Here is a 13,010-nt window from a genome sequence, read left to right as displayed (position 1 = left end):
TATATATTAATAATATTTATTTATATAGTTTTTAAATATAATTTATATTTTTAAACATAATATTTATTTATATATATAATTTATTATAAATTTTAGTTATATATAATAAATATATAGGGTGTCATTGTTAAAAAAAAAACTAGTTATCTCTTAAATATAAAATTTCATTTTTTTTAAATTTTAAATTTTAAATTTAAATTTAAATCAAACACACCGATATGTTGGTTCTACTGGCCAAATAATCCGGACCCGCCACGTTGACAGCTCTTCGTTAGTGTTACAGCAACAAAAAATACGAATCCGAAACCCTAAAACCGAAATCAACACTGTGTAGAGGCAATGGGAAAGAAGCATGACGAGATCCAGAAAACAGGGCTAGGTCGTGCCCTCGTGAGGCAGCACAACCACATGATCCAACAGAGCAAGGAAAAGTCCCGCTTCTACTGCAAGAAGGTTCTCGAATCCTACACTGAAGTCTCCGACATCGACGCCATCATCGAGCAATCCAACGAACCCCTCCCCGCCGCCTCCACCACCCTCATAAGCCTATTAGTCTTTCTCCTCTTCCTTCCGCCAATGCTCTATAACGTTTTTCCTTTATTGTTTATCGTTCTCTTATTGTAGGGACTCTGCCTCCGTTCCCATCGAAGCGACGCCGGAAGAAACGAGGTAGCAGCAGAAGCGAGAGGAGGCGCTCCACGCCGCCAGCCTCCGAGTCCCCCGTCGCCCGCCGTGGACCCCCACATGTCCACCGACGAGCTTCATGACAGCGAAACACAGGCTTTTCTGATTTGGCGTCGCAGCTTAGCGAGGTTAGTTCTCTGCAATCTGATTGTTAGGGTTTAGGTTCTTCAATGAACGTGCGTTTAGGGACTAGCTTGACGATTGCCTATATGATTTTTGTCGTGTTTAATATGTCTGACATTAATTGAGGGACTAGTTTGACTGTTTGCTCGAGTAAAGGATTTGTGGATGGTTTTAGTTTATGTTGGTGGTGTGGTGGTGTTTCAGGCTTGAGGAGAATAAAAAGCTTGTACTTACTCCGTTTGAGAAGAATCTTAACATTTGGAGACAGCTCTGGTGGGTTGTTGAGCGAAGTGATCTGGTAAGTTGGTTTCATCTTTGAAGTTATATGGGTTGATAAAGGTTTTGATTTAAAAAAAAATAGGTTGTTGTCTTTTTAAGTTACTACAATTCTCTTATATCAGTTATTGGGACTGAAATCAGTGAAGATATGGGCGTGGTTCTCCTTTTGATGAATATGATTGCCAAGCAACTGCATCTGCTTACCCATGCTATATTTCTCAGGGTAGATTGTAGATTTGTCTTTCATGTTGTTGAAGCAAATATGCTTCTATTCTTTCACGGTCTTGTTTTTCTTACTGTGAGTAACACTAGTCATATTTTACCAGGCAAGCATGGAATCAATGATGAGAAATCGAGAACTAACAGAAACAAGGATGATGCAGGTAAGTAGGTTCTCTGATCCATGTAAGATTACTATAATTATACAATATTTCCCATTCATGTGATGAAGCTGTTTGCATATTAAAACTGCTGATCTTTTAGGCTCTAAGAGAGGAGCTAGCATCTGCTGAGCGAAGAGCAGAAGAGGAGCGCGCTGCACATAATGCTACCAAAATGGTCTGCAACTTAAATTATTTATTCTCAAGTTTCTGTGTTTTGCATTATATTTTAGTGATTCTGTGATTGGTATAACAGGCTGCGATGGAAAGAGAAGTAGAATTGGAGCACCGAGCAGTTGAGTCATCAATTGCACTTGCAAGGATACAGGTAATGTAAGCACTTGCTATGGTTTAATTTTTAAATGGGATGCAAATCATATTAAGCAAAGCTGCCCCTTCTCTATCATAAGTCTAGAAAGTTTACTACTTTACTTCATTAACAAAACTATTAGAAGAACAATAGAAAGGTCATATATACAATTCTATATCGAAATAATTGTCCTGGTATGCATGAAAGTATGCTTGAATACATGCTGGGGTATCCAAGAATAGGGAAGAGTTTTGTATACTGAGTCTTGAGATGATTATAAAATAATTTTTATCAGCAGAAATGTTACGTGTTTGGTCACATTAAATTTGAAAATAGGAGGTATGACCATCTCAGCTTGTTCAATGCTTCTATGTTAGTCTGACTACATTCCCTCAAGCTTTTTTGATAAAGTTTGGCATCATATTGTCATCAATGGTGCTTTTTGGTCTTGCTATTTAATTTTTTTAGATATCTGATTTACCATTAAAAATATTAATGAGCAATACTTACAATTCCACAATGATAAATCAGGAGTTAATAACAAGCCTGCTTTGGTTCCCCCTGTCAAGCTCTTTTGCTTGTGGAATTGTTATTGACATTAGGTTAAATATAAACATTGATTTATTAGTTGCTTCTCTTCAGAGAGTAGCAGATGAGAGGACAGCTAAAGCCACAGAACTTGAGCAGAAGGTGGCACTTCTTGAGGTACATGAATAAATAGTTAACGTTTTTTCCTTTTTGAATGTGAAGGCTGATTAGTGATTACTATTCTGAAAGAAAAATCTGCTAAAATGTTTTTGGTAACATCTATTATCAGGTTGAATGTGCAACTTTAAATCAAGAACTACAAGACATGGAAGCCCGTGTGCGCCGGGAACAAAAAAAGTCACCAGAAGAGGCAAATCAAGTAAAACAGGTATTTAAACAGATTATTGAGAAGAAAGTAGGCCATTTTTTTAACTTTATTAGGTTTCCTTATATTTCATATTGTCTACAAAGTTTATCGATAAGTGTATAGCATATTTAGAGTCAATGTCGTTTGTTGTTTATTGCCACCAATTCAAAGCACTTTCGATTTTCTGTATAAATATAACTAGAGCACATATTTTGATTATTTTCTATCTTTTATGCATATTAAATGTCACTGTTTAGAAGTAGACCGTTCCCCGTGTTTTTGCTACTTTACATAATTGAAACACTTACTACTTTTATGTTTGTCCCTCTGATTCTTTTGAAATACATACTACTGATACTAGACCTCAATGCCATTTCTTTTATCAAAAGAAAATGCAAGAGGAAAAAATTTCCATGGTCATAGTTGAACCTGGCTATGGTTGGGCACATAGCTGGAAACAAGCTATCTTCATTAGAGGCATGCTTTTTTTAATTATTTTCGTGTGAAATTTATTTGAGATAATAACCTCCTGTCTTGCAGGTCAAGTTGAACTTCCCATTATTGATACGTTTGGTTTCTCTGTTTCAGGCTGAAATGCAAAAAATGAGAGTTGAAATGGCTGCCATGAAGAGGGATGCTGAGCATTACTCACGTCAGGTAATAATTATGTGTTCCTTTAATATTCTCTTGAATAAAATTTAAATTCACCAGTTGGATATAGAAATAAATAAAACCTCCGTGTTTCTTTGTGGGCAAAACTTAGACTTAATGGTCATACTGCTGCATTTCCAGTGAAATTTTCAAGTAACGTCCTCGTGTACTGCATCATTTTCTGTAGTTTTTATCATATAAGCTGTCTTGTTTCTAATTTTGGGGTTAAATAACAGTAAAAACACTTGGTAAAACCATTTCCAGTTGAGGAACAATCAGTTAATGGTTACTTATTAACCACCTAAGTGGTCAATTGATAATTGTTCCTGATTTTTTTTTTTGAAAATTAAATCCTTTTAGTAATTTTTTTTTATTGTTCACCATGCATGAATTATATTGATAACAGTAAAAACACTTGGTAAAACCATTTCCAGTTGAGGAACAATCAATTAATGGTTACTTATTTCCAGTTGAGGAACAATCAGTTAATGGTTACATTTTTTTTTCTGATTGGATCTTGTTTTTGAGTTGTGTTGCTGGTGCTTGTGTAGTTGTGTTGATAATCGAAGAGAAATTGTTGTTTTTTTTTTGTTTTTTTATTGTTTTAATCTGTGGCGAATCTGAGTTGTTAGATATTTTGATGGTTGGATCAAAATTGGGAAACCAGAATTGCCTGATTAAAAATAGGAAGACCGGAAATTTCCGTAGGTAAGTTATCTACGGAAATTTCTGTAGATAAGTTATCTACGGAAATTTTCGTAGATAACTTATCCACGGAAATTTCCGTAGATAACATCCACGAAAATTTCTGTAGATAAGTTATCTACGGAAATTTCCGTAGATAACTTATCTACGGAAATTTCCGTAGGTAACTTATCTACGGAAATTTCTGTAGGTAACTTATCTACGGAAATTTCCGTAGATAAGTTACCTACGGAAATTTCCATAGAAAAAAGCATCCGTAGATAAACGCATCCGTAGATAAATTTTATATCCGTAAAAATCCGTAGATAACATTATCTACGGAAAATTTTCCGTAGATAACGTTATCTACGACCTTATTATCTACGGATTTTTTCCGTAGATAATTATCAGTTATCTACGGATTTTCATCATTATCTACAGATTTTTTCCGTAGATAATGTTGATTTTTCTTGTAGTGAAACCCAAAAGTTATGGGAACGTTAACTCAATCGGCCTCAATTTAGGTAGGATGATATATAAGAATATTTGGAAGAGACATGCAACTAACTTGATCGTCGGAGTCCCTTTTGCAGGTACATCCAAGGCTTGGAGAGATCAGAAATCACCCCTGAAATGACGAAAAGATGAGACGAACTCACAGGAATAGTCGACTTAATATGTCGACCTGATTCCGGTAAGTACATTTGGCACTGGAAGGAGGGCCTAAACTTTCATATTTAATTCCATATTCAGACAATTCAGTTGACTAGGTTATCGTCTGGCCTGCCAAGTCAGGTTTTCGAAGTATTTGTCTGATTGGATAGTCTATTTTCACCACAATTTGGTGGCTTTGAAAATAAGGTCATAGCCGCCGAGCTGAAGTTACTAAGGCCAAGGCTAATTTATCAATTGTCTGATATCTTCTCTCGGTATCCTACAAAACACGACTGACAAAATAGATGGGGATTTTTTTTTTATTGTCTTCTTGGACAAGGGCGGCACTAACAACATTGTCAGCCACAACAAGGTACAGTAAGAGATCAGCTTGATTGCTAGGTTTAGACAAAATCGGTGGAGTAGAAAGAAAATGCTTGAAATTAGCAAAGGCTTGTTCGCACTCCTCATTCCAATGAAATTTTTTTGGTTTTCGCAATAAATTAAAAATTGGCTTAGCCTTTTTTGTCAATTTAGGAATGAAACGGGATAGGGAAGCAAGTCTACCTGCTAATCTCTGTACCTCTTTGTGGTTTTGGGGGCTTCTCATGTTGATTAGTGCTTGGCATTTATCTGGATTCGCTTCAATTCCCCTACAAGTAATCATGAATCCTAAAAACTTTCCACCATGTACTCCAAATACACACTTTTCGGGATTCAGTCTCATATTGTGTTTTTTGATTTGCTTGAAGATTTCTTCCAAATCTTTGACGTGTTCTTCAATTGACTTTGTTTTGATGACCATGTCATCCACATATACTTCAAGGTTACGACCAATTTGTTCAGAGAAAACTTTGTCCATGAGTCTTTGATAGGTAGCTCCTACATTTTTAAGCCCAAAGGGCATGACACGGTAGCAATAATTTTCTTGTTCCGTAATAAATGTTGTGTGTTCTTCATCTAGGGGTACATTAAGATTTGATTGTAACCTGAGTAGGCATCAAGAAAGTTGAGTAGGGCGTACCCCGAGGCTCCATCTATCAACCTATCAATGTTAAGAAGTGGATATGCTTCTTTTGGACATGCTTTATTTAGGTCAGTATAATCAACACACATACGCCATTTACCATTTGACTTCCTGACCATAACGACATTGGCCAACCAAGTGGTGTACTTGACCTCCCTCATGAAGTTTTCTTGTAATAGTTTCTGTGTTTCAATCTTTACAGCTTCCCTCTTTTCACCCCTTATTTTTCTTTTCCTTTGTGACACGGGCTTTGCTTCTTTGTAAATGGACAACTTGTGGCAAATGAAGTTGGGATCTATACTCGGCATGTCTGCACTACACCATGAAAAAAGATCAGTATTTTTAAGTAAGATGGACATGATTGTATTTTGGACGTCAGCATCAAGATATTTGCCTATTTTGGTGCACTGATTTGGTTTCTTTCCAATTTGAAATTCAATTAGTTCATCGACTGACTTTGGACGTCGGTTGTGCATATTAGCTCGGGGATCTAGGTCCGCTGTAGCATCTGTATCGATGTGAGCCATGACAGGAGATGAGGATGATTCATGTTGAAATTTGGTTGGAGCAATCTTCAAGCTCTCAGCATAACATCTCCTTACCATTTGCTGGTTTGCTTTGATTATCACTATCTGCCCATCCGCCCCTGGGAATTTCATGGCGAGGTGGGGTGTAGAGACGACTGCTCCTAGTTGGTTTAAGGTGGGCCTTTCGATGAGGATATTGTACGAAGTAAGGGTGTTCACTAGCAAGTATTTTACCAGGATTCTCTTGGAATTTTGTGCTGTGCCAAAAAAGGTTAATAATTCAATGAATCCACGAGTATGAACTCGCTCACCTGAGAAGCCAAATAATGGCTCAAAGTGTGGTTGGATCATGTCATGCGGGATGTCCAGCTTGAGAAAGGTTGGCCAATACAGAACATCGACATAACTTCCTTGATCAATTAGAGTTTTTTGGACATCCCAATTGGCAACTTCTACCGAGATGACCATTGGATCATCTTGATTGAGGCTTATTCCTTCATAGTCGCCATCATAAAAAAAAATCGGAGGGTTGTGGACTGCAAGTTAGGGTGTCGGATTGCCAAGATTATTGATATTAAGGATGTTACATAAGTGTCATTTTCTAGCGGAGTTGAAACTTCCCCCACCTGCAAAACCCCCAGCAATAGTGTTGATCACACCTCGGATATTGCTTCCATCTAGGGTTTTATCTATCCGTTGTTGCTCGGCATTGTTAGTATTTGGCTTGATCTCCTCACGCTGATTTGATGGATTGTAAGTATTCTACTCGAATCAGGACTGATAATGTGAGTGGCGACCACGTCTTCTACCTCGGCCTCTAAACCCACCTCTATGGTTTGAGTTACGTTGTACGAACTGTTCGAGTTGCCCTGCCTGGATTATAATTCTTCAATTTGGTCTTTAAGAGTCCAACATTCCTCTGTCGTATGCCCATAATTTATATGGCATCGACATTGTTTGCTCTTATCAGTATTGGTTGAATTGTGTGCCGGTGGTGGTAGAGATATAAGATCTGCATGGTTAGCCTCTTCCAGAATATTCACTCGAGTATTTAGAGGTGTATAAAAGTCATACCTTGGACCTCGCGTTTGACGGGCCTTTTTCATTTTCAAGTCAGCATTTGTCCTTGGCCTATCTCTTCTGATGTTGTCACCTCTCATCGAGACACCATCTCAGACTTGGTTGCGGAACTCTGTGTGTTCCTCTATTTGAATATAACTGGCTGCCCGTGCACGAAGTTCATCCATGTTCAAAGGTTAATGTCGGCAAAGACTGTCGATGAAAGGGCCTGGCTTCAAAGCCATATAAGCATAGAGTGCAATGCGACTTCAGGATTGAGGTTACGAATTTTGATGAAAACGTCAGCGAAGCATTCCATGAAATGTCGCAGGGACTCATTGTCTTGTTGTCGCAAGTTGGATAGCGCGGCCGAGGTAATATGATGAGGTCGGCTAGTGGCTTATTGAGCTGAGAAGTGACAGATTAATGTGTCAAAGTTGTCTACCAATTTTGGTGCTAGTTGAGTGTACCAACTAAGAGCAGCCCCTTTCAATGAAGTGGGAAAAACTCTGCACATTATGGCATCGTTGTTAGTGTATAAGTTGATTTGTGTAACGTACGCATCAATGTGCTCGCCTGGATCGGTAGTGAAGTCGTATCTCTCAATGTTCAACGCTTTCCAACTTGTAGGGAGAGGAACTTCCATTATGCCATGAACAAAAGGATGTCGACGAGTGTTATTTTGATAATGCGTTGCATGGGTGTGTTGAGAGCAATGAGTGGGGGTGGATTCAGAAAGATAAGTGGGGTCTGATGAAGAATGATATTCTTCGACTATGGGAGGAGCATGGCTGGTTTGATTTGGTGGTGGTCGATGTTGTTGCCATTTATTTCGAAGAGTGGCGTTCTCAACACGTAACTCTCGTAAATCGGTTTCATGTTGGTTACGCATGGCTTCTAATGCAGTTGTGTGTTACTGTCACATCAACTCTACTTGTTTAAGCAATCGTCGTAAAGTGGTGTTGTCTTCCACATTGGACATGTTGTGTTGAACAACGGATGTTGAACGATGAGCTTGACTCCGAGTTGAGACCATAAGGTTATCAGAGGAGAAATTTTACCAGGCCCTCCTTCTAGCGCCAAATGTAAACAATCTTCACAAAACTGCAAAGATTATGACTATTACTTACTTTCTAAATCCTCTCGAAGACTTTTTGATCCAGCAAGCAATAAAACCGATTTGCTTTCTAAAGGTCGGGGCAGCATTTGTAACTTTTCTATATCCTTCGTCTCGGATGGAGTTAGCTCTAAACCCTCTGAGCTAGAAAATTTCAAAGGTTGGGTTGCCAATAAAAAGGGAATCTAGGCTCTCCACCTAAATGGAAAACACATTCCAAGCTCGGATCACTGTGAGTAAGTTAGATTTTAAAGAATTCTTCCTTAACATTCTTATAGGATTGGAAAAATATTTGAAATAATCCCCCTACTTGTGAACTTCCACGCAACGAAACCCAACCAAATGGTGGTTCTCCTAATTTCAAGTGATAAAAATGCATAAATTTTGCTAAACTTACTTCTATCCCCAAAACCGCTCACAATATCTGAAAAGCACGTAGAAAACCCCAACTATTAGGATGTAACTGACTTGGTGCTACATTGATTTTTTAAAAAAAGTCACACTCAAAGGAAGTAAATGGGATTAAAACGCCTAGATCTTTAAATAAGCATTTGTTACTTGGCGATGTCAAAGAATTCTAGAAGAACACATGTTCTTCCAGTAGATAAGGTTCTATAGAGATTCCCTCAAGGATTAGAGGTAAACAAAACCTTAAATTGTGTTGCAACACACTCGCCTCCATCAAACTCCCAAATTTGCTATTGTATTGACACACATCACCCCTAAACCACTCATACCCAGTCATTACAATTTTGGGATGCGAATCTTTGTGATTATTTCCCCCTCTTTTACACACTTTCCCTTCAGGACCTTCAGATACTTTGTTTTTTCCTTTCTCAGTCTTCATTTTACCCTTACCTATCGATTTAAATGTACCTATTACGTAGATGAAGAGATGAAAAACTCTAGAATAGCGCTATGATAACAAAACTCAGAGCAACAAAACCAAATAAATACCTGAAGGATGAATGTATTTCGCACAAGAATATTCCCACTTCCCTTCAACACTTCCACTCTAACTTTATCTCTCACGAAGACGAATAACAGAGAAAATGTTGGAAACCCTCTTAAATAGTCATTTCGCACCCCTTCAATGTTTAAAATCTTATTAAACGTACCATTAGTTTTTCTCACACCCCAACACCCCTACCTTTTCATGAGTCGCACCTTTTGATGCAAACCTCTTATCATTTGGGGGGTTGTGGATCGAGGGGACGCCAGCTCATAAATGAAAATATGCCCACTCATAAATAAATGATTCAGTCGAGTAGACACTCATTCATACTTTGATGGCTGTAATAAAAACACTTTTCCACGTGTACACCCCCTTATTATACCTTTTCACATTCGCTGTAGATCAAAACCTAATTTTTCACCTCTTACGCTCTTACATCGCTCTGAGCTTGGGGGGCTTATGTATCGTATTGATATTGAATGCCGATCTCATCAACAATAATAGCTTTAACTAAGCTTAACCATAAAGACTGCCGATTTACTATACCATATTCGTTATTTAATAACAAGGCAAATATAAGCAGAGATCGACGAGGTTATGCTGACATGGCCAAAGAGTTACAAAGGAGAAGTTATAGATTGGCAAAACAATGTTGATGTGTCCAAGAAGTTATTCAATAAAACCGCAAACCCAGTAGTTATGGGAACATTAACTCAACCGATCTCGGTTTAGGTAGGATGATATATAGGAATATTAGGAAGAGACATGCAACTAACTTGATCGTCGGAGTCCCTTTTGCAGGTACATCCAAGGCTCGGAGAGATCAGAAATCATCCCTAAAAGGACGGAAAGAAGAGACGAACTTACAGGAACAACCGACTTAATATGCTGACCTGATTCCGGTAAGTACAGTATATACACAATATCTTAAGATTTTAAATTATGTTTGATGTAAAACTCATGTATATAATTTATTCATTATTTATCTAATATAATTTATTCATTATTTATCGAATAAAATGTTCCCCGTATTAAACTTTTCCGACCCAACAATATTCAGCACCACTCCATCTCGTGTCATGGCTTGTCCAATAACCGAGTGGCCTCGTCCTCTGGTGGCTATGGTAAAAGGGGTGTAGAAAGAGTTTAAGCAGGTTATCAAGGTTTTGTGAACATGGCTCAAAAACTACCCATGGGGTTTTGTGAACTATGTTTCCATAATCGGTTGAGGCTGGTGAGAGGGTTTAAGGGTTAGGACTATACTTTAAAGCAAGCTCTTTGGGTGCTTCGAAAGCTCGTCGACGTGATTGTGCTTGTGTCATTTGCAATATGGTGCATAGCCATAGCACAACCACACAATCATCGAAAACACCATATTACTTGCCATTTTTATTTGGAGGGAGGGAGAGAAGATGAGTTACTGAATTTTTTGTACTGTGCTGTCACTTCCAATTGGTGAGTGCATATTTATAAACTAGTAAAAAGATGAGTTAACATTTTCCTCTGCATACATTATATTATTTTCACATGTGTTACCTTTTGTTTATAGTTTTTCCTTACGCGTACGTAACATTTTGGTTAAAAAATCATTTTATTCGTCAGTGTCATGTTTTAGTTAAAATATTTCCTCATGTTTTATTATATTACTCACAAGTGTGACTCTTTTTAAATATTTTAAAAGTTATTCTGGAGAATTTTGTGATTGTATGTTTTTCAAATACACATAATTATTTTATAAAATTTAATTATATTAATACAGTTTTAAAAAGTTACATCACTAGTATTTTAACACATTAACACCAAAAAATATTCCTTTTTCATATTTCATGATTAATCATATCAAAAATGTTTTTTTTTATTCTTTTAATGATCAGTTAAGTTTTCTCATGAAAAAGAATAATGACATAAAAATTGCAGGTTTGAAGTTTTATAACAATTTTATACCAAAATATAATATAATAATAATAATAATAATAATAATAATAATAATAATAAAAAAATGATAATGATGATAATAATAATAATAGTTTGATGTGATTAATTATTATTAGAGTTTATGATTTCTCTAGAATTATATGTAATTAGCATTGCTAACTTCTTTGACCGACCTCTCTTTACAAAGATATATATAATTAATGTTATCTATAATACAACTTTCCTAGATTATGTGGAAATGGAATTTTACATTAAGGACAATACATTCAGTAACATTATTGATCAATAGTGATCACATGGCATAACTAATCTATTTTTTTTCCTACCTATTAGATTTTTAGGCAATTAAGAATCTATGAGTTTAGAAGTGTAAGGATAGATGAACATTCTTCCCTTTTAAAAATCTCTATCTATTTTTTAAAGATTAAATGCCTAGTTAATACTTATAAGTTTTTTTTTTCTTCTTATTTTACCTTATGCCACCCTTATTATATTGAAATCATTTCCCATGCCTTGATTTTAATATTTTCACATGTGTCATGGTTTATTTAAATATTTTCCATACATGTCCCATTTTGGTTAAAAAACTATTGCATTCGTCACAAGTGTTATGTTTTAAAATACAGTCCTCGCGTTTTATTATTTATTTCGTTGAATTTCGTTCGGTGAATTTTTTATATTCGAATTAACGTATTCAACTTAAATATATTTAATAAATTCTGAATTTGTATACATTTCTAATCATTATGATGAGACTTGAATTACATAGAGCAAAAATTATTATGATTAAATGATTAACATGAATATTGATAAAAAAAAAAATCATATTAGAAAACACCAATAACAAGGAAAGTAAAGAGAAGCAAGAAAAGAAAATATATCATTATACTAAAAGAGAAGGAAAAGGTGATACAAAAATATATACAAATATCCTTTGAAACTGAAAGTTGAGAGTAGACAAAACGGTGTTCAGAGGTTTCTATAAAGTGGTTTTGACTCTTAACTCAGGTCCCAATTTGAATATTTAAAGAAAAACTTACAACGGATAAACTACTAACAATTGTCGGTAACTTCTCTAACTTCTTTTTCTTCGATGCTCACAAATCTCCTTTGATGGTTATCCCCTCTATGGATCTTTCTCCTCTGATCTCTAACCTTCGAGTATGTCAAAAATTTGCATATAACAATTAAATTACTCATATGTATATAGTTAAATATATTAATAAGTTAATTAAGAGAATTTTGTGATTGTCTATTTATAAATACATTCACATGATTATTTTATAAATTTAATTATGTCATTAATATTATTTTCATTTTAAAAAATAATAACATAATACTTGTCGGGTAAGTTTTTTAATAAATAGATTTGAAACATAATATAAAATAGCATTACGTCATTATTATAAGACTTTAGGTTTTCTCTAGAATTATGTGCAAATAATAATTCTAACTATTCTGGTAGTTTTGTCAAAAAAAAAAAACAAAAAAAAAACTACTATGGTAGTCAATACGAGTTGCTTTTAATTTTTTTCTTTTTAACAGCAAAAAATATATTGAATATGTGGCAAAGGGGTGTCACAAACCCAAAATTACAAAGTAAGAAAAATAAAGTGTATGGGCAAGACTAGACAACAATCAAAGAGATTTACAAATTTAATAAGCTCCATACAATAGAAATTGTGGCTGTAGTTAAGCCTAAGAGAGAACACGTGTAACCCAGTAGATTC

The 13,010-nt window shown here is 35.7% G+C and overlaps 1 protein-coding gene across 2 annotated transcripts; it reads left to right on the top strand.

Annotated features, from left to right (window-relative positions):
• The first annotated feature begins 970 nt into the window (after positions 1–970).
• Positions 971–3,578, top strand: LOC145949223 (golgin candidate 1). Of its 2 annotated transcripts, none has more exons than XM_083059442.1 (7): positions 971–1,105; positions 1,413–1,469; positions 1,570–1,644; positions 1,723–1,794; positions 2,419–2,481; positions 2,594–2,692; positions 3,260–3,578. In XM_083059442.1, the coding sequence occupies exons 1-7, from the start codon at positions 986–988 to the stop codon at positions 3,371–3,373; spliced, it is 600 nt and encodes a 199-aa protein (XP_082915568.1). In that variant the 5' UTR covers positions 971–985; the 3' UTR covers positions 3,374–3,578. The 2 variants fall into 2 exon arrangements, with proteins under 2 accessions (XP_082915568.1, XP_082915572.1); XM_083059446.1 differs by lacking the exon at positions 971–1,105 and adding an exon at positions 1,209–1,309 and having other exon boundaries at positions 3,260–3,577.
• Positions 3,579–13,010: the final 9,432 nt, after the last annotated feature.

The sequence above is a fragment of the Cajanus cajan genome, chromosome 1 (genome assembly GCF_000230855.2).
Source record: "Cajanus cajan strain Asha chromosome 1, NIPB_CcT2T_4, whole genome shotgun sequence".
In the NCBI taxonomy this organism is placed as follows: Eukaryota; Viridiplantae; Streptophyta; class Magnoliopsida; order Fabales; family Fabaceae; genus Cajanus; species Cajanus cajan.
This window is presented reverse-complemented; position numbering and strand designations above follow the sequence as displayed.